This window comes from Procambarus clarkii, chromosome 29 (genome assembly GCF_040958095.1).
Source record: "Procambarus clarkii isolate CNS0578487 chromosome 29, FALCON_Pclarkii_2.0, whole genome shotgun sequence".
Lineage (NCBI taxonomy): Eukaryota > Metazoa > Arthropoda > Malacostraca > Decapoda > Cambaridae > Procambarus > Procambarus clarkii.
Window position 1 is genome coordinate 12,674,094 of NC_091178.1, and position 20,712 is coordinate 12,694,805.

Below are 20,712 nucleotides of genomic sequence, written 5' to 3' on the forward strand. Positions count from 1 at the left end.
AGGTGGACGAGGGCTGGGGTGAGGGAGACTCCAGGGTAGGTAGTGGGGGTGAGACAGACCTCATGAGGGGTGGAATGACCGGTGAGGGAGGGGTTGGGATGGGGGGGGGGAAGGGTGAAAAAGACCTCAGTTGGGGGGTGGGGGCTCCCTTGACATTCCCTCCTCCCCCCCCCCCTGCCACTCAATATGTCATGAGACTTGTATGTTAGAACGTTGCGCATCTCGCTGCTTCTTTCTTTATTATTATGTCTATTTTATATTTCGTGTTGTTTTTTTCTTAATTTTGTAACTTCATGTTCTGCTTAAGATCGTCAGAAGTTAATTAATGGAGTAATAAATGATATTTCTTGCGCATGCGTTAACTTGTTGCTGACGCATGCGTTAACTTGTTGCTGACGCATGCGTTAACTTGTTGCTGACGCATGCGTTAACTTGTTGCTGACGCATGCGTTAACTTGTTGCTGACGCATGCGTTAACTTGTTGCTGACGCATGCGTTAACTTGTTGCTGACGCATGCGTTAACTTGTTGCTGACGCATGCGTTAACTTGTTGCTGACGCATGCGTTAACTTGTTGCTGACGCATGCGTTAACTTGTTGCTGACGCATGCGTTAACTTGTTGCTGACGCATGCGTTAATATATTACTGACGCATGCGTTAACATATTACTGACGCATGCGTTAACGTGTTGTTGACGCATGTGTTAACAAATTACTAATTGCACATGTAGTTTTAGTCACTGTTTTACTTGCACTGTGAATCTTAAATTGCGAGCCATTAAGTTGCGTACGCATTAATTAAGCACAGTGTTGCGTAGCCAGCCTCTAAATGTTGCGTCATGTCTTCTATACAAACCTGTCTCTGAGCTTGCAAATGGTTTAGGACGGCAGTCTTGCAATACCTGGCTTGCCTCTCTAGGGCTTCTATTTGCAACATTTTGCAATATATATATGTTTATATATATATATATATATATATATATATATATATATATATATATATATATGTATATGTATATATATATATATATATATATATATATATATATATATATATATATATATATATATATATATATATATATATATATATATATATATATATGACAATGTCAGACCACGGAGGAAAAAGAAACAGGAATTTCCTTAAGTACTTTCGTATATTAAATACATCTTCAGAAGGAATGAAGATGAGTGAAGATGTTTTCAGATGAGTCATTGTCACATTCTTAATCACGTGTTTATTTTCGTGATATATATATATATATATATATATATATATATATATATATATATATATATATATAGTTCCACCTTTCTTCTTCATCTGTCTGGTCGTCCATTTGCTTCGATTATTTGATACCGATATTAAGTTTAAATAATTCCAAAAATCATGAATTAAGAATGTAGATAAGAACAAGATTCGTACACAAATGCGTATAGTAGGTGCGCATATGGTGACGCACGCACGCACAAACACACACACATACTACACACTACACACACACTACACACACACACACATACGCACACACACACACACACGCACACACAGCAGGTAGTCACAGTGCCGGGGCTATATATTAAGGCGGCCAATAGGTTGACTGTCACTCCCTCACGGGTCTTCCCATGGTCGAAACCATCTGCATCCCGGTAGGTGTAGCGGTGGTGTCAGTGTGGTGTGTGGTGGTGGTGCCAGTGTGGTGGTGGTGCCAGTGTGGTGTGTGGTGGTGGTGGCAGTGTGGTGTGTGGTGGTGGTGGCAGTGTGGTGTGTGGTGGTGGTGGCAGTGTGGTGTGTGGTGGTGGTGGCAGTGTGGTGTGTGGTGGTGGTGTCAGTGTGGTGTGTGGTGGTGGTGTCAGTGTGGTGTGTGGTGGTGGTGTCAGTGTGGTGTGTGGTGGTGGTGGCAGTGTGGTGTGTGGTGGTGGTGCCAGTGTGGTGTGTGGTGGCAGTGTGGTGTGTGGTGGTGGTGGCAGTGTGGTGGTGGTGTCAGTGTGGTGTGTGGTGGTGGTGGCAGTGTGGTGTGTGGTGGTGGTGGCAGTGTGGTGTGTGGTGGTGGTGGCAGTGTGGTGGTGGTGTCAGTGTGGTGTGTGGTGGTGGTGGCAGTGTGGTGTTTCGTGGTGGTGGCAGTGTGGTGGTGGTGACAGTGTGGTGTTTAGTGGTGGTGGCAGTGTGGTGTTTAGTGGTGGTGGCAGTGTGGTGTGTAGTGGTGATGCCAGTGTGGTGTGTAGTGGTGGTGTCAGTGTGGTGTGTAGTGGTGGTGGCAGTGTGGTGTGTGGTGTTGCCAGTGTGGTGGTGGTGCCAGTGTGGTGTGTGGTGGTGATGTCAGTGTGGTGTGTGGTGGTGTTGCCAGTGTGGTGTGTAGTGGTGGTGCCAGTGTGGTGTGTGGTGGTGTTGCCAGTGTGGTGTGTGGTGGTGGTGGCAGTGTGGTGGTGGTGCCAGTGTGGTGTGTAGTGGTGGTGGCAGTGTGGTGTGTAGTGCTAGTGTGGTGTGTAGTGGTGGTGGCAGTGTGGTGTGTAGTGGTGGTACAGAGGGCACAAATAGCGACAATCAGACCCTAGTACATATATGCTCCTTACATTTACTAATAATAATAGCTACTAACACCACACTTTATACACTATCACCACTTTCTTTGACAATATAACATTCCCCTTTAGAACAAAACCACAAGGGCCGTGACGAGGATCTGTGGATTTGTTCATTTGATGCATCACGTTAGTGTGATCTCTGTGTTACCCGTTAGAGTTAAGTCATTGTATTAATACCAAACATTACGTTCAACGTTGGATATAGTAATGTAATGAAACTGTTGTCGTTTATAATTTTAGTCTGGATTTACCTCTAAATCTTCCTCTTGAAATCTACCTCTAAATCTACTTCTAAAAGGTTCTATTTTTAAACAGTATAATGTGTAATGTTTTAGTGTGTGTGTGTCCCTGTTTTTTGTTCACACATTTGACCTTTCATACAATCTAGCGCCTCGTGCAGCCTGGTAGTTCAGCCTGAACTACTCAGAATTGAATCGGTTTATTTACCTATTTTATTGTGATGAACAATGGGTCTGCTAGTTCCTATTTGTTCTCTTCTGCTTTCTTCAAATTCATTTGAAAGTTCTAATTTATTAACACTTTTTTTAATATTATGTTTAATATTGTCTTTATTTTTATTTGTTGCAAGCTTTGAAGGGCATCAACTTTATTATTATTATTTTGCAACCCAGAGTGTGAAAGATCTTTAAGATGGCCCGAAGTTTTTGCCTGAATTAGGGATAGAGGATTTTCTTTAACCAAAAATTGAACTCTGTTGGTGTGGTAATATTACCTGGACTTGGCCAGCGTGACACTGGATGATGTTCAGACCACACTTGGTCAGCCAGGTTAAGCACCATTGTATCTGGCTAGTAACTGGATGGGTGACAGCCTCGTCCCTGGCTAGTGGGACCTGGATGGGTGACAGCCTCGTCCCTGGCTAGTGGGACCTGGATGGCTGACAGCCTCGTCCCTGGCTAGTGGGACCTGGATGGCTGACAACCTCGTCCCTGGCTAGTGGGACCTGGATGGGTGACAGCCTCGTCCCTGGCTAGTGGGACCTGGATGGCTGACAGCCTCGTCCCTGGCAAATGGGACATCGAAAAGCCACATTGACTTCATTTCCTGTCCCTGGTAATAACACACTGATATCACGCTTCAGAAGTGCTGCTCCCCAGTACAACAGTTCCCAACAAATCCTCCTAATAACACGTCGTATTTTGACGTATACTTTACCTAAGGCCACAAAATATCGTACTAGACGTAGCTGCTCGCGAAATTGAAATAATATCCCGTTTTGTGTTCGTGGATCCTCTGGTAGGTTAAGATAAGGCACGTTAGTACGACAGTTTCTTGACGTTGGGGACGCTGGCGAGAACGGGCTATAGTGCAAGCGTGCTTATGGTGACAACCGTAAACTGCCTGCCGTCAACCGCGCTGGTTGACGGCAGGCAACGCGGGGTTGCGTCAGCCTGTATTCCTCTAATGTTACACTAATCAGGTTATTGGTGACAAGGCAGCCTTTAGTAGGCTTCCTCCGGATTAGTTGCTCTCAAGGGGAAGGGGGTGACAGGGAACAAGAAATGATGAAGAGAAAGCGCCAAGCCATTACGACTATATAGCACTTGGAAAGGGTCAGGATAACACGGGAGACATCTCCCGTCACGCAGGGTGCAGTCGCACCTCCACAAATCTCCAGTATCATCTATTGATACTGGTAATGGCTCAGAAGGGCCACCACATACGGGCTATTCATGCCCGTGCCACCTTTTGGGTGGCTTAATCTTCATTAATCGGTCAGGATAAGAATTTGGGATGGGACGGGGGAAAGGAATGGTGCCCAAGGAGGCGCGGAAGGCCAAGGCGTGGATTTAAGTGCTCTACTGTAGAGACTTTCAGTGTGAGTCTTGGTGAGAAGCAGCTCTTGCTGTAGAGTGGCTCTGCTCCCACAGGAGGTTACCTTGAAGTGCCTACCTTTGAGGCCTGCTTCCGGGGCTTAGCGTCCCCGTGGCCCGGTCGTCGACCAGGCCTCCTGGAGGGAGGAGGGAGGCGCTATACTCGCTCGTCCGTAAACGTATACTTTTCTAAAGACATATTTTAGTCTCACTTTAAAACTATCTTATATAAAAGCAGCTTATTCTTTTTATTTAAATAGTCGTAATTTAATGCCTTAGGAGCACACACCATGAATATGGAACAAAATTGCATTTCTTGAAATTAATCATTTTTTCACGCAATCTGCTTTGTAATTCAGATGCTAATTGTGTAATACATTAATTATCTTGATAATCATACATGGTAGCAACCACATTCCTGCTGACATCTGACACCCTAGACAGACACACTTCCTACCGACACTTTGCACTCCCATCCTGCTGATAGCCAAGATAAGCAGGTAACATAAGCACGCTCAGATAACACTGTGTGTGTCCATCACAATGTTCAAGGCACTTCAACTTCATACTAATAAATAATAAGGAACGTTAGTTGAACAAAGGCTGAAATCTTGTAGAGGAAATCAGGGAAGTTCCCATATGATGTGGATGATCAGCGGGCCGCTTCCAACAACAGCTTCGTGATTCAGGCTATCGCAAGGGAAGCCTGCCCTAGGGTCGAACAATAAGAGAAAAACGCTAGAAATCGGCGACAAGTAAATCAGAGGTACAAATCAGTAGCCGACCAAATACCCCCCTCCCCCCGTTCTCTGTTATTAATTTAATTTTCCAGTATAATCCATTACTATTGTATGGTAAGTTATACAGCTTTGTATAACCAAGCTGACTGCTTGGTTTTACAAAGAAGGAAATAATAACAAAGTTATTAAAAGTTGAGAACGTGGTTCTTCAAGGACCCGCCGTCACGTTCACTGTGTCGAACGTCTCCTTCGAGTGAATGACGCTATGTGTGCTTGGACGTGTACAATCAGCCCGTCCTCTCATTGCTGTCTATTGAGTGACGTGTGTAGAGGCGCTAAGGGGGTACTGCTCTACATGTGACGATGTGTGGTGCTTGTCGCAAGATATAATGTGGAAACAGCAGCGATGTGCGTGTGGAAGATCACATTGGAGATATGGCAGAAGTGCCGGATTGTTGTTATTTAAGATTCAGCTACTGGGAATAAAACGTTTCAAGTAGCACGGGCTATGGTGAGCCCGTAGTGGACTTACCTGGCACAGGAGCGGGGCTGTAACTGGTGTTCAAGTGCCGGGTTGTTGTTGATGTTGTTTCAGATTCAGCTGTTGACCAGACCACACACTAGAAGTTGAAGGGACGAAGACGTTTCGGTCCGTCCTGGACCATTCTCAAGTCGATTCAATCGACTTGAGAATGGTCCAGGACGGACCGAAACGTCGTCGTCCCTTCAACTTCTAGTGTGTGGTCTGGTCAACATACTTCAGCCACGTTATTGTGACTCATCGCCTGCATAAGATTCAGCTACTCAGAACGAAGTGTCCATGTAGCACGAGCTATGGTGAGCCCGTAGTCCGAAGTGCCGGGAGTGAGGAGAGCATATATGAAGGGGCGTGTCTGAGAGGTGAGGAGCCATTGAGCCAATACACGGGACCAGTGGTGGACATCCTTGAGAGGAGAGACGGGCTGCTGGCTGGGTCATCTCCACCTTCTCCTCTTACCACCACTTGTGTATAGCGATAAACGCATCAAGGTTACCTCTCTCTTAATCTCCCTGAAACCAGAGTTGATGTGTCTGAGCCAGTAGTCTTAGAATGATTAAACACGAGGTACCATGACGGCTGAGTGGACAGCGCTCGAGGTTCGTAGTCCTATATGGTTCCGGGTTCGATCCCCGGCGGAGGCGGAAACAAATGGGCAGAGTTTCTTTCATCCTGATGTCCCTCTTCACCTAGTAGTAAATAAAGTAAAGCAGTTTCTGGGAGTTAGACAGCTGCTACGGGCTTCTTCCTGAGAATGTTTAACAAAATGGAGGCCTGGTCGAGGACCGGGCCGCGGGGACGCTAAGCCCCGAAATCATTTCAAGATAACCTCAAGAACATAACCCTGTTTCTGTAAATGAGTCAGCCCGTCCTTCTAAGGTTTCCCGACGTCAAGAAACTGTCGTACTAACGTGCCCTTATCCTAACCTACCAGATGACCCAAAACAGAAAACGAACAGTGTGTCAATTTCGTGAGCCGCTACGATTTTCTAATACGACTATTTTTGGCCTTAGGAAGAGTATACGTCAAAACGCGACGATATATGTATGAATACGTTGTACTGAACGGGGGTGAGAATAGCTTGCGTTACCTCATCCCTTTGTGTGTATTTTACCTTAATAAACTTATTTCAATTTCAATTTCAAAATGCGACGTTCTTTTAGGAGGACGGGTTGAATGAGTAGGTGAGAATGGTAGTGTGGGAAGATGTATTGATATTCCTAGTAGAGATTGTTTGCTACAGAGGAATGTTAGAGTGATGACGTGTATTGATGTCTCCATCAAGGATTGGTTGTCATGTCAGGTTATCGTGAGATGATTTCGGGGCTTTAGTGTCCCCGCGGTCCGGTCCTCGACCAGGCCTCCACCCCCAGGAATCACCCCGTGACCGCTGACTAACTCCCAGGTACCTATTTACTGCTAGGTAACAGGGGTATCAGGATGAAAGAAGCTCTTCCCATCGTTTCTCGCCGACACCCGGGATCGAACCCGGGACCACAGGATCACGCGTCCAGTGTTCTGTCCGCTTAGCCACCGGCTGTCGATTGGTTAAAAAAAATGCCCTGCAGTGCAAGTTTACTGGGCAGCGTCGTTTATCCATTGAGAGAACATGCCGTCATACCAGCATTAACAACACTCCACTGAGAGGCGGGACCAAAGAGCCAGAGCTCAATCCCCGCAAAGACAACTAGGTGAGTACAATAGGAAGAGCTGGGTCGTTCATCCCTGTCACTCGAACCCTTCTGTGGTTCAGTGCTTAATAATTCACTGAACTGTATGTAGGATAACAGATCTCTAAGTCCTGTCCATGGGAGACAGAAGAAAATGTATATACTGTATGCTGATTAGCATTGTAAAGGGGGGTAGAAATAGCCTAAGCTACGCTATTCCTTTGAGATGTATTTATTGCTTATCTCAATAAACATACTTGAACTTGAACTTGAATTAGCATTGTAAATGAATAGCCACTTATGTAGTAGAAAAGAACTTACGAAAAAGAACTTGTACCCAGACGCCGCTGGCACTTAAGTCTCTGGTTTGGTGAATACTTTCCTGTGAGATTTATTGACCTCCTAAGCAAGGAGAGGCTCTCATCTAGGGCATTTATCTTAGTAATATATAATAATTCTCTCTCTTACTGTTATGTAGAGGAATAATGAAATGAGAGAAGCTTGGCCATGGAGAGGCAGTTCTCTCTCCGAGGAGAGGAAGCTTGACCAGGGAGAGGCAGTTCTCTCTCCGTGGTGAGGAAGCTTGGCCATGGAGAGGCAGTTCTCTCTCCGAGGAGAGGAAGCTTGACCAGGGAGAGGCAGTTCTCTCTCCGTGGTGAGGAAGCTTGACCAGGGAGAGGCAGTTCTCTCTCCGTGGAGAGGAAGCTTGACCAGGGAGAGGCAGTTCTCTCTCCGTGGTGAGGAAGCTTGGCCATGGAGAGGCAGTTCTCTCTCCGTGGAGAGGAAGCTTGACCAGGGAGAGGCAGTTCTCTCTCCGTGGAGAGGAAGCTTGACCAGGGAGAGGCAGTTCTCTCTCCGAGGAGAGGAAGCTTGACCAGGGAGAGGCAGTTCTCTCTCCGTGGAGAGGAAGCTTGGCCAAGTTTAGTACAATTGGTAAAGTTCTCATGTAGCGACTGTCCTTTTTTTTCTCTTATAGTGACCCGCCTTAACTACCGTAACGACTCATCTCACACTCAAGTCTTGTAATCAAGAAGCCATCAACAGCGCTCTTAAAACCTCGTTACTCCGTATTAATTATTTTTTTATGATCATTACTCCGAACTGATATTAAAATGACTAGATACAAAAAAAATATGTAAATTGTTGAATAATGTCTGCAGGAAAGACAATATAGCGAAAGATAAGGAATATCTAAGGAAATACTAAATGTTTAATATATGTATTGCGAGTAATAACCGGAGAAAACCGTTCACTACACAACCCGTTCCCACGTGAAGTAGTTTTTACCAAACGAGAAATATAAGAACCTGAGCAACAAACATACTTCTATGATATTTTTGTTGTTGTTGATGTGGTTCAGATCCTCGTGAAGCAACACTGCCGAGAGTGTGAGGCAGGATTTGTTCTTCATATTTCCATTGGGTCCTCGCATATTTATAATTACTGTATCTGCTCTTACTTAGCTGCCAGATTATAATTCTTGAGAATATGTTGTATTTATAAGCCTCTGATAGATAAGTAATTTCAAATTGGTCGTGTTTTCAGACAAATTGCAGTTGATGTGCAACTGAGCCAACTTGAGCCTCTGTGGCTCCCTCTGTGGCTACCGAGTACTCTTGACGTCACTCTACAACCACTCTACAGTCATCCACCGAAAGGATCAAGAGGCGAGTCTAAGCGTTTCTTCACTAGTCATGGATACTGCCACTCTTAGCAGCTCTTCCCTGCATCTACTCAGCGATGACATACAAAATTTACCTGAGAGCAGGAATTCACACGGGAACTCTGCGAAGACTACTAAAGAAGACGCTAGAGCTGACCAAAAAGCAGGCGAGATCACCAATCTCTGTGTCAACAAGTCATGGCTGGCAAAAAGAGGCCGCAAAGAAATAACTTCCAACTCGGTGAATACAGAAACAGCCACCGCTGAAGATCATATAACCGAGGACCCGGGTAACTTGAGCAGGAGGGAGTGGACGGGTCTGTCAGAACCCTCAGGTTCAGTTCTCCCGCACCAGCAGCAACAGCAGCAGCAGCAGCAGCAGCAGCACCAGCAGCAGCAGCAGCACCAGCAGCAGCAGCACAACGCAGAGAGAGGAAACAGCCCTTTCTATGGGAAAGTGAGGAATATTACGAATAATGTGCTTAATGAATCATTCAATCACGAAGATATCTCACTTGTGAAGAATTCTTTTAACCTCTCTCCGAAGTCATCACCTGTCTGCTCATGTAAAAGAAATCCATCTTGCCGAAGTTCCATATCAAAAACTTTCAATGTTGATTTGCAAGAGAATAACGATCAAGATATTGAGTGTAAGAATAACGTTTTCCTAAGGGAATCTTGCAGATGCAAGGCTACGAGTAAGGTGCGTAGTAAGAGACGGGCAGATGGAAGTATCAACAATGTTTGGCCGTTTTCACAGATAGAACTTATGAAAAGACGCAGTGCCGAAATTTCTGAACTTAGGCATGCACTTGAAGAGAAGATAAACTGTCAAAATCCTCACTATAACACCCATGATAATGTGAACTGGGATCACAGGCTTAAATCTATGCATTTATCAAGTAAGAAGCAGCCTTCGTGTGCGCACAAGCACTTTTCCAGAGAAAATCCCATTGAAAACGAAAATAAAGTTCCTCCTAATCTACTACAGCATAACAACATTTGCATCTCGTGTCCTGGGGTCCTCCGGCAGCACGACAAACCTCCGGCACCTCCCAGGTCCATGGACCCCAGGAAACTCAAGTACCTCATGGACGATGCTATAGAAACCTCTCCACTGAAGGATGTAAAGCTCTCCGGACCATTTCTTTGCCACGGGTGTTCTAGTCCAATCAATTTGAGCCCACACCAGAACCCAGGGACAATTATTTCACGTGGAGGGATTGCAGATTCTTGCTGGATGTGCGAGCCCCCCGCGGGCACGTTAGGACCAAGAACACTTCAGGAGGCCGAGGGGACCCGACACAACCAGGACGCAGAAGGAGAAACCTCGACACGTGAGTCTCTGCTAATGTTATACAGAAAGGTCACACTTGAGGCGTCATTTATTTTCCTTAGCTTCAGTAGAGAAGAAGAATTTTAATGAGAAGAAGAATTTTAACTTTATAACTATGCAAAGTTTTGGGGTAAACTGACACCACGATAAATTCTAAAATTATCCTTAATAAATTTATTCTTTAGGACAATATTCACAGGGGACAGACTTTAATATGCTGCGGTTTGTAGTTATTAAATCTTGGAAATGTCTCAGTACACTTCTTGCCTTCACGAGACAGGACCGGTGAAGGGAGACGAGGACCGAGTCAACTACTACCCAAACTGTGACCCGACTATATGGATCCGTACATGCACCAGTCAGGTCCTCCAGCCTCTCTCCGGCATCCAGTCGGGTTAGTTATAAGAGACAGCAATACTTACGTTAGAAGTTTATCTATATATACTACGTGTTCAAGGTCTGTGATTCGCGTGATGATTAAAAATACTTCTATTTTGAAGCTGTACCAAGAGGCATGAGATAATAGAGAGTTGTAATGAGGTGGTGTCCCCGGCCAGGGGTGATCCCCGTGTGGTTGCGCGGTGCGCTGCTACGGAACGGTCCCGGACGCGTCCAGGTGGGCCAGCATCACTATAACCACGTCTTCGACGGCTCGGCTCTGCTACACAGGTGGGCTCAGCAGTTTTTGTATTTCTGTTCTTAATTCCTCTCACCCACGAGAGGCTTACTAGAGCCGCCACGAGAGCTTGCTGATCAACCAGCAGGTATAATAATCGTCGTCGTCCCTTCACCTTCTAGTGTGTGGTCTGGTCAACATACTTTAGCCACGTTATTGTGACTCATCGCCTGCAACCAGCATGTATACTTTTGTTTTGAACATAGTTCAAGATGAAAGTAAACTTAGTATACACCGAGAAGAGGGTTCACCTCTCGGTTTATACATACATGGTGTAATCAGTACATATGGTTATTACACAAATAATTCGATATGTGGGAAGGTTTACTCTAGCAGTAAAACGTAGACAAATTCTACATCATTTTTGCAAGCAAATCTCAAGTTGAAATGACACCAATATGGTCTCTAGGATAATCATTAAGTATTATTGTTATTAACTTTTAAAGAGTGTTCTGAAGTCCCAAGTGATGCTGGGACTTGTTTAAATTTGTTTTTGTTTTAGAACTTGAGATCGAGTAGAGAAGAAAAACATAACCTAACATAAAGCTGTCATTATCCTTTATTTATAAATCTTCTTCTCGTCACTGCAAGATCACATCACAATCTTAACATCACCTTGGAAGATGGTAACATTGAAGGAGAAGATAATCTCTTCAATATATGCATATTCTTCTATTATACTTATTATTTTTGAGTTTCGTGGCGAGAGCTTACAGGACGCTTCCCTCAGGTTCCATTTCCGGGACGGACGAGTGACTTACCAGAACAAATTCCTGGAGAGCCGGAGCTACCTGTCGGACACGAAGGCGCAGCGCATCGTTGTCAACTACTTCGGCACCAGGGCTCACCCTGACCCCTGCAAGACCATTATGCGCAAGTAAGTCGCTCTATCATTCCTACTAGGCATTAGGAACCTCACAATATTCGAGTTTCTTTAGTGGCGATAACATTAACAGTTGATATTGAAATACAGAGCATTTGAAACTCCAAATGAAAATATTCAAATGCTTGTAAGAGGGTAAGGGAAGCGGGAGTGTAACGTTCTGGACATTGTTACAGTATCGCCAGCAAGTTCACCTTAGAGGAGCATTTCACCGACAACGCCCAGATCAGCCTCTACCCGTACGGCGACGGTCTCTACGCCCTCACCGAGACGCCTTTCATCTTCCGTGTTGACCCTGAAACTCTTACCACGCACGAGAAGGTGAGTGTGGTTACTGCGCCGCGATGCACACCGCTGGAGACGGGGTCTGGACGCTTCTTAACATATTAGGAAATGATTGCATGACGACTGCCATTCTTAATCATATTCATCGTCTGCCCTCAGATGTCATCAACGACAAAGTCTTTCATTACAAAAAATTATATGTTTATTTCTATCGTGAATTTGTTGTGTTTGCGATTAAAGAAGATAGAGAGACAACGACGTTTCGGTCCGTCCTGGACCAAACCACATATAGCCAGGGACACTTGTATTATATTAATATTATATTAAGGATTCACTTCTATGGTGCAATCTTCACCTCGATGATCTTATATATAAAAAAAACTTTATCTTGTCTTATGTGTTCTCCTTTTAGGTAAACTTGACGAAACACATCGCTGTGTTTAACCACACCGCTCACCCCCACGTGGATAGGGATGGTACTGTGTACAACATTGGCCAGGGAGTGGGGCCTTTTGGGCCTAGGTATCATATCTGCAAGTTCCCCAAGAGCAAGATAGACTCCAAAGGTGAATTTCCAAGTTTCATTATGTCATGTACATGTTAAGTAATATACGGCACACTCTCGTATATTGAATCTTATTTGTATCTGACAGCACAGTTGAGATGTCCCTTAAAGATGACCTCAGGCATGCACATCCCTACTCAAAGAGCAAATATACCAAGAGTGAGATGCTTATACTTTAAAAAATATTATTACTTAATGGAATACTTATACTTTTCTCTCGTTATTCAGTTGAACATTGTACTTCACTAACAACACATATACACACACACTTGCTGCTGTACCTGGCAGGTAGGGTGAGGTCGCCTTTCCAGCAAGCCAAGGTGGTGGGCTCAGTGGCTGGCCGCTGGCGCCTCCATCCCTGCTACATGCACTCCTTCGCCATCACCGACAACTACTGGGTTATCATCGAGCAGCCTCTTGTCGTCTCCATTTCGAAGATCATCAAGGTCCTGATCAAGCAGGATGCACTCATCGACGCCCTCCAGTGGTGGGAAAAGGAGGTGAGATGAGGAGGAAGTGTATTTTCTTTAAATATACACATGAAGAATGCTAACATTCAGGCATCATTTTGGACAAAACTTTAAGTAAATTACGCTCAGTAGAAGCATTACTTCAGTAATTTTCTCTAGATTAAAAAGTAATACAATAGAAATAATCAAATATTTAACAAACTAATTGTTAATTGGCTAACATTTTCCCATCTGCTTATCATGGATAATGTAGTTCAGTAACATCAATGGCCTTCCTTCGGCCTCTTACACTAGACTTCCTTAATCTGAATCGATATCTTCTCCAAGATATCGATATCCAAGATTCTCCAAGATTCTCGATATTTCTCTTCTTCTTCGATATCTTATCTTCCTTCACGAAGATAAACTTGTAGACGTTTGTTAAAAAAAATCCATTAATTACGAACTTATAAACAGGAACTACAACGTTGTTGCATATTTCGACATCAGGTTCTCTCAGTCTTAGATATACTTATTCTCCGTGGAATGTATTTATACTTATAGTGTCTATATCATATGTCTCATCTTATAAGACTAGTCTACTAGCTTTGTATGCCGACCCAAGGACGTGTTAGGCCTTAGATACAGGTTTGGTAGCGCTGAAGATACAGTCACAGACTCTTACAGAATAAAGAGGAAGAATGCTGTTGAATGTTCTACTTCATAGGGTCCCGGCATTACACTTGGGTCGTTCTCGACGCACACTCGAGAGTTCCGGGTTCGAATCCCGGGCTGGACAGAAATGGTTGGGCATATTTCCTGTCATCTAATGCCCCTGCTCACCTAGCACATCTCACCCAATTGTGCTTGCGGGGGTTGAGCTCTGGCTCAGAGTAGGTAGTCAGGGGCAAGATTCACGAAAGCACTTACGAACGTGTACATCTTTCCTCAATCTTTGACGGCTTTGGTTACATTTATTAAACAGTTTACAAGCATGAAAACTTGCCAATCAACTGTTGTTATTGTTACAAACAGCCTCCTGGTGCTTCGGAGCTCCTTAACTGTTTAATAATTGGAAATAAAGCCGCCAAAGATTGAGAAAATATGTGCAGGTTCGTAAGTGCTTGCGTAAGTGCTTTCGTGAATCTGGGCCCAGGAGTTAGTCAGCTTGTTGTGGTGTTGCATCCTGGGCGGGGTCAGTAATTCGAACTTGGGAAGGGGAGGGACCTCGATAAAAGCCTAACGTGTATGAATACACTCTGGCTTCCTGTCCCTCGACACAATGAATGAAAACCATTATTATTCACCATAGAAAACCTTCGACCGTGTGCACCTGAGAACACGGGAAGACAGGGAGGACTAATCTAAACCTACCAATCGTAGCATTGCTATTAACTACGCAATATTTTTTGCCTGTTGACACTTTCACTACTTATTAAACGAGCTTCCATATTGTATTTTTTTGCTGGTTACGATAAAAAAAATGTTTAATATATATTAATATATTAAGGGTCCCGGTAGTACAGTCGGGTTCGTTCTCGACGCACAACAGAGAATTTCGGGTTCGAATCCCAGGCTGGACAGAAATGTTGGGCACATTTCCTTTCACCTAATGCTGGGGTATTAGATAATACTGAGTTCCAACAGACGAAGATCCACGTGGTACAGCGGGCCACCGGGACCGTGACCAGCACCCAGTACATCACCGACACCTTCTTCTTCCTCCACACCATCAACGCCTACGAGGACACAGGTCACATTGTCCTCGACATCGCTGCCTACAAGAACGCCAAGATGCTGCAGTGTATGTTCGTCGAGGCCCTCAAGGTGAGCTGACCGCCACCTTCACTTCAGTAATGAGAAACATGATGACCAGACCACACACTAGAAAGTGATGGGGACGACGACGTTTCGGTCCGTCCTGCACCATTCTGAAGTCGATTGAGAATGGTCCAGGACGGACCGAAACGTCGTCGTCCCTTAACTTTCTAGTGTGTGGTCTGGTCAACGTACTTCAGTCATGTTACTGTGACTTATCGCCTGCATGAGAAACATAATGTTATATGAGGGGGGAGGTTTATAACCCCGCACGCGTGTTATCCTTCAGTGTTACGCTGCAAAGTTATATATAACTGAATCATTTTCACTTTATATGGTACACACACGTGCACTTTGACACGTCTAGTAATTATTACCTTTTAGCAAATCCAAAATTATAAATCAATCTTTGAATGACCGGGACGTCGTCATTTGAACGTCCATCTGTCAGGGTTATTTATTAAAATATATTTGGATTCTATATTTTGTTGGTGTTTATAATGAAGTAGATATTTTCAGGAGTAAGAGTAGGAGGAGTAGATGGACTGGACGGTGAGATCATTCCACTTTAATTAATATAATTTGACGATTAAAACATAGAAATATGTCATGTTTTCTCAGCGAATAACCAATACGTGTGAACATAAGGGAGGGAAGGGCGATAACTCCAAAGACAGGCTTCCTTACTCTCCCCATGACTTACGTGATAATTAAATTACTTTGTAAACTCTAGCCTAAAGATTGTCAGGAATGGTGTGCATCATATTTGTTTTGTTTACGTAGCACACACACACACAAACACACACACACACACACACACACACACACACACACACACACACACACACACACACACTCACACACACACACACACACACACACACACACACACACACACACACACACACACACACACACTCACACACACACACACACACACACACACACACACACACACACACACACACACACACACACACACACACACACAGATATTATATATATATATATATATATATATATATATATATATATATATATATATATATATATATATATATATATATGTATATTAGACTGTACAAGTACTGTATAACGAAGAGATCCACCGCCGTCAGAACGCCGCCTACGACCCAACATACGCCCAGATGTTCCGCGGGCGGCCCAAAAGATGGGTGCTGCCCCTACACCCTGACGAAAGTGCCGGTCCTGACACTAACCTCATCACCCTCCCTGGCACGACTTGCCACGGGCGCTGGGTTAAGAAGAACTTAGTCTATATCAAGCCAGAGCTCCTAGTCGACATTGGATGTGAGGTGAGGTGTCTTCTCTCTTCTGTATAACGAGTTGGATCGATAACATGAGTCTACGGGCTCACCATAGCCCGTGCTACTGGAACTTATCGTTCTGAGTAGCGAATCTTAAACAACAACAACAACATGAGTCGAGAGACATCTCCCGTCACGTAGGGTGCAGTCACACCTCCACAAATCTCCAGTATCATCTATTGATACTGGTAATGGCTCAAAAGGGCCACCACTTACGGGGCTATTCATGCCCGTGCCACCTTTTGGGTGGTTTAATCTTCATCAATCAATCTGATAACATGAATGTATTCCAAGTGTTTTCATGACCAGCCTGAGGGTGTTAGGAAGAACGTGATTGTCTCGGTCTCTAGGAGGCTATTTGTTTATTGTTTTAGATTCAGCTACTCGGAATAAAAGTTCCAGGTAGCACGGGCTATGGTAAGCCCGTAGAGGACTTGGGAAGCTGTTAAAATTTTCATTTTAACATTGAAATAATCTTGTCTACATTTAGTATTCAGGATAATTATTCGGAAACTTTGCATCCATTGTAATGATTACCAACTTACTTTTCGTACTGTGAATATTTTAGCTTTAAAATTTACCAGTCACTAAAATTTTCTAATGTTCTGACGAGGCTTGTTTAAATGTGCCTAAGAGTCAGAGCTCTGTTATAATTGCTACCTTTGTCTTCTAGGTCCCAAGAATTCACTACGATAAATACAACGGGCGTCATTATCAGTACTTCTACGCCATCTGTAGTGACGTAGATCACCCCTGCCCCGGCACGGTAGGTCACGCAGGTCACGGAGGTCACAGCAGGGAACAATACTTGCTACATCAATCCTAACAGTTATTTGTCTCCAGGACGTGAAAAGCATAAAGTGTTGATTTAATATAGCAAGCCATAACAGGCGAAATGTCATATATTATGAAGTCTACTCTCATTTTAGTGTTTCTATTTATTTAAATATGTCTGGCGACAGCTGGTGAAGGCAGACGTGGTGAATAAGACTCACTTAGAGTGGAGCGAGGACAACGTCTACCCCTCTGAGCCCATCTTCGTCCCCTCGCCAGAAGCACAGGTAATCTCCATTGGAATGGGAATGAGGGGAAGATAGTTAACGGGACCGGGAATAGGTAGTTTTTACATGTATAATAATGAATATGCTCAAGAATTTTATTTAGGGTCTTATTAGCGTTATGTAATAGGGCAATAAACCTGCTAAAATTAATTAAGGCGAAGACAGCTTCTTACCTCATTATGCTAAAGCTTACAAAAAGAGAGTCGATAGCCTATCAAGGACCTAATTGGTCCCCCTCGGGTTGTGTCTGCCTCCGTCAGCGTGAGGACGATGGTGTGGTGCTGTCCGCGCTACTACGGGCCAGGGGTCTGGACCAGCAGGTGTGTGTGTTGGTGCTCGACGCCTCCACCTTCACAGAGTTGGGTCGAGTAGAGTTCACAGCCCCGGGGCCGGTGCCCAAGTGTCTCCACGGCTGGTGGGTCCAAGAGGGCGCCTTCACCCTCAGTTCTCACCATAACATCAAGCCCAAGAAGGTAACTAAGACGCCCATATACAAAGGTGCAGGTTAGGCTTTGCTTGAGCACACAGAAAATGAATACTGTAATAAATGAGTAACTTTTGTTCAGATTATTTATAATGTTTATGGAGTTCCACAGATAAGAGGAGCCAAGAATGGTGCATTGTATCATTACTTTTAAATATTAATGATAAATTAGACAAACAAGAAACATTGACTAGGCTTTTAATTCTTACCTTCAAAAGGTTATATGTATAATATAATATAATATCCGGGAAATGCCTGCTACGTACTCAGTTCCTGTCCGGAAGTGGAGGAGCTCCAAGAAATCCATATCCTTTAAACACTCATTGTATTAACCAATATATATATCTTGTAACCTTTAAATATCTAATACAGCACAATAAAACACAGAGGGAAAGGGGTGGTAGGAATAAAGAACATAGAAACTGCATTGGAGAGGACCTATAGATCCTCTCTAATGCGTTATGTGTGCTTTCCTCCGAGGCTCAGGGGTCCCCTTCTTCCAGCCATAGGTGGTACCTCCCTTCCAGCGGTGGTACTGGTACAATATATATATATATATATATATATATATATATATATATATATATATATATATATATATATATATATATATATATATATATATATATATATATATATATATATGCGAACAAGCCAGAATGTGTTCCTCACGTGTGCCCCTAAGAATGAGGTGATTTGGTAAAATGCTATGCCCAAGATAACTATCCGAGTGCCGGCGGTGGGGTGGTTCAAATAGCCTCGGCTATCACCTCATTATGTCCGGTCGTGATGGTCAAGTGGATTAAGGCGTCTTGTACATACCAGTTGCGTTGCTTCTGGGAGTATGGGTTCGAGTCACTTCTGGGGTGTGAGTTTTCAGTTATATATATATATATATATATATATATATATATATATATATATATATATATATATATTTATGCTTCATATTCTCTTCAGCCTTGGAATAATAACCATGATTTGAATTGAACACAACACAATCAGCAATGTCTTGGTGTAATTACATTTTATTAAATAAATGAATGTAAGTTAAAAGTAGTTAGGGATTGGCATTTCATTATATTAAGCCATATCATTTTCTCATATATTATTTAATGCATTAACGCTAATGTTTTCATCGTGAATTATGTATATGCTCGTACATGTGATCACCTGAATAAACCCTAAACATAATTTCTGTTTTAATTATGATCATCCATTTGTTTCCATGACTAGAGGATGTCATTAACATAATCTATACTTGTCAATGAATAATAATTACCCATTGGGATTAGTTTCCAAAATCTATCTTGTTAAAAATTAATGCTGTTTTCAGGCCAATGGCTTAGTGTCCGCAAATGTGTGTGGGTTAGGGCGCTACCGACGCCAGACTGATGACGGATATTTTCTGAAAAAAACGTGAATTGTGGTATCGGATAGTGGCCTTCCAGACTCTGGTCTGGAAGTCGGGTAGTGCTTCTGGTAGAGATAAAAAAATTTTTAGATTATCAGGGTCCAGATGGTAGTGCTTGAGTCTAAGGATTCCAGGACTTTAGTTCAATTCCATTCTACGGATTCAATATTTTATCGTCGATACATCAGGATCTTGTGATATATTGATTAACGAAAACGTCCTTGGCATATGTTTTCGCAGATGTTTGTCTTGACACTGTTCTAGAATTTCACCTGTTGACTAAACCACACACTAGAAAGTGAAGAGACGACGACGTTTCGGTCCGTCCTGGACCATTATCAAGTCGATTGTGTAGAATTGTAGAATTTCTCCTCTTCCGTCGCAATACTGATGGCTCTCAGGCTGATGGTCCTAAGATCTCAAGCTTCAGTCTTCACCGAGGGAAGAATATTAACTTTTAAACTGGTTTTAATCTTGTTTCCGCGTTACTTCTTCACAATCTTGTAAAAACTGAACAGTTTTACAGCATGTGTTATTATAGTGACCTCCCAACAGAGACGGTGAGTTCCCTTCACTATAATGCTCAATGTTAACGAAACATACGTGTTCCATTCGCTAAAGCGAGTCTCGCACATGTCTAAATATGGACACGCGCGCAGAAGGCAATATACTTTCTTGTTAGACAAGAAAGTATTTTCATTTTGTGGCACGCAAACTGTGAATATTGTTTTACAACAAATACATATCACTTCAAATTATTATTACTTAAGTCTGTGAATTCTGGTTTAGAAGTTATCATTTGGAAGCTGGTGTTCCCAGCTGTTGTAAATGGGTTTCTAATGCATTGAAGTTTTGAAACGCATTTGTCCTTAATTAAATTATTTCGTTATAAATATATTTCATTCCAATACAATATAAATTATTATTGTAAAGCGTTCAAATGTTCGAAAATTGATCTCTGTTAATTTACATTTTATTACTGTGAAGAAATATTTGATCGAATTTGTCTAAATATATTTTAGACCGTCCTGGGCTATTATCAAGTCGTGTGTCAGAAGAGGGGAAGGTGCAAGCACCTTTCTCTCTTCTATAATTACTTAACAGGACATTTCGGTCCAGGACGGACCGAAACGTCGTTGCTTCTCCATCTTCTGAGTTGTGGTTTGATCATCATAATATTGTCTACATGACACCTCTTACTTTAATGTTCTCCAAGGAATTAAGTAAACAATGAAGGCTATTTTATATTGCTCCTTATTGGTACAATAAAATTTATAAGCTGCTATTGACAGCGGTTGGTCTCATTGTGTCACCCGTGACCTCCGGTTGTACCTTACTGTCTAAATTTTCTCTAGAATTTTTTTTAGATTACATTATT

General features: G+C 43.2%; 1 protein-coding gene across 1 annotated transcript; it reads left to right on the forward strand.

The window, feature by feature from the left end:
• The first annotated feature begins 1,615 nt into the window (after positions 1-1,615).
• Positions 1,616-19,114, forward strand: LOC138369803 (carotenoid isomerooxygenase-like). Its single transcript, XM_069333509.1, has 13 exons — positions 1,616-1,652; positions 8,918-10,372; positions 10,652-10,765; positions 10,929-11,040; positions 11,778-11,924; positions 12,107-12,251; positions 12,628-12,781; positions 13,069-13,280; positions 14,877-15,056; positions 16,166-16,363; positions 17,049-17,141; positions 17,338-17,436; positions 17,697-19,114. Exons 2-13 carry the CDS (start codon positions 9,067-9,069, stop codon positions 17,943-17,945), a joined length of 3,009 nt encoding a protein of 1,002 aa, XP_069189610.1. The 5' UTR covers positions 1,616-1,652; positions 8,918-9,066; the 3' UTR covers positions 17,946-19,114.
• The last annotated feature ends 1,598 nt before the right edge of the window (positions 19,115-20,712 follow it).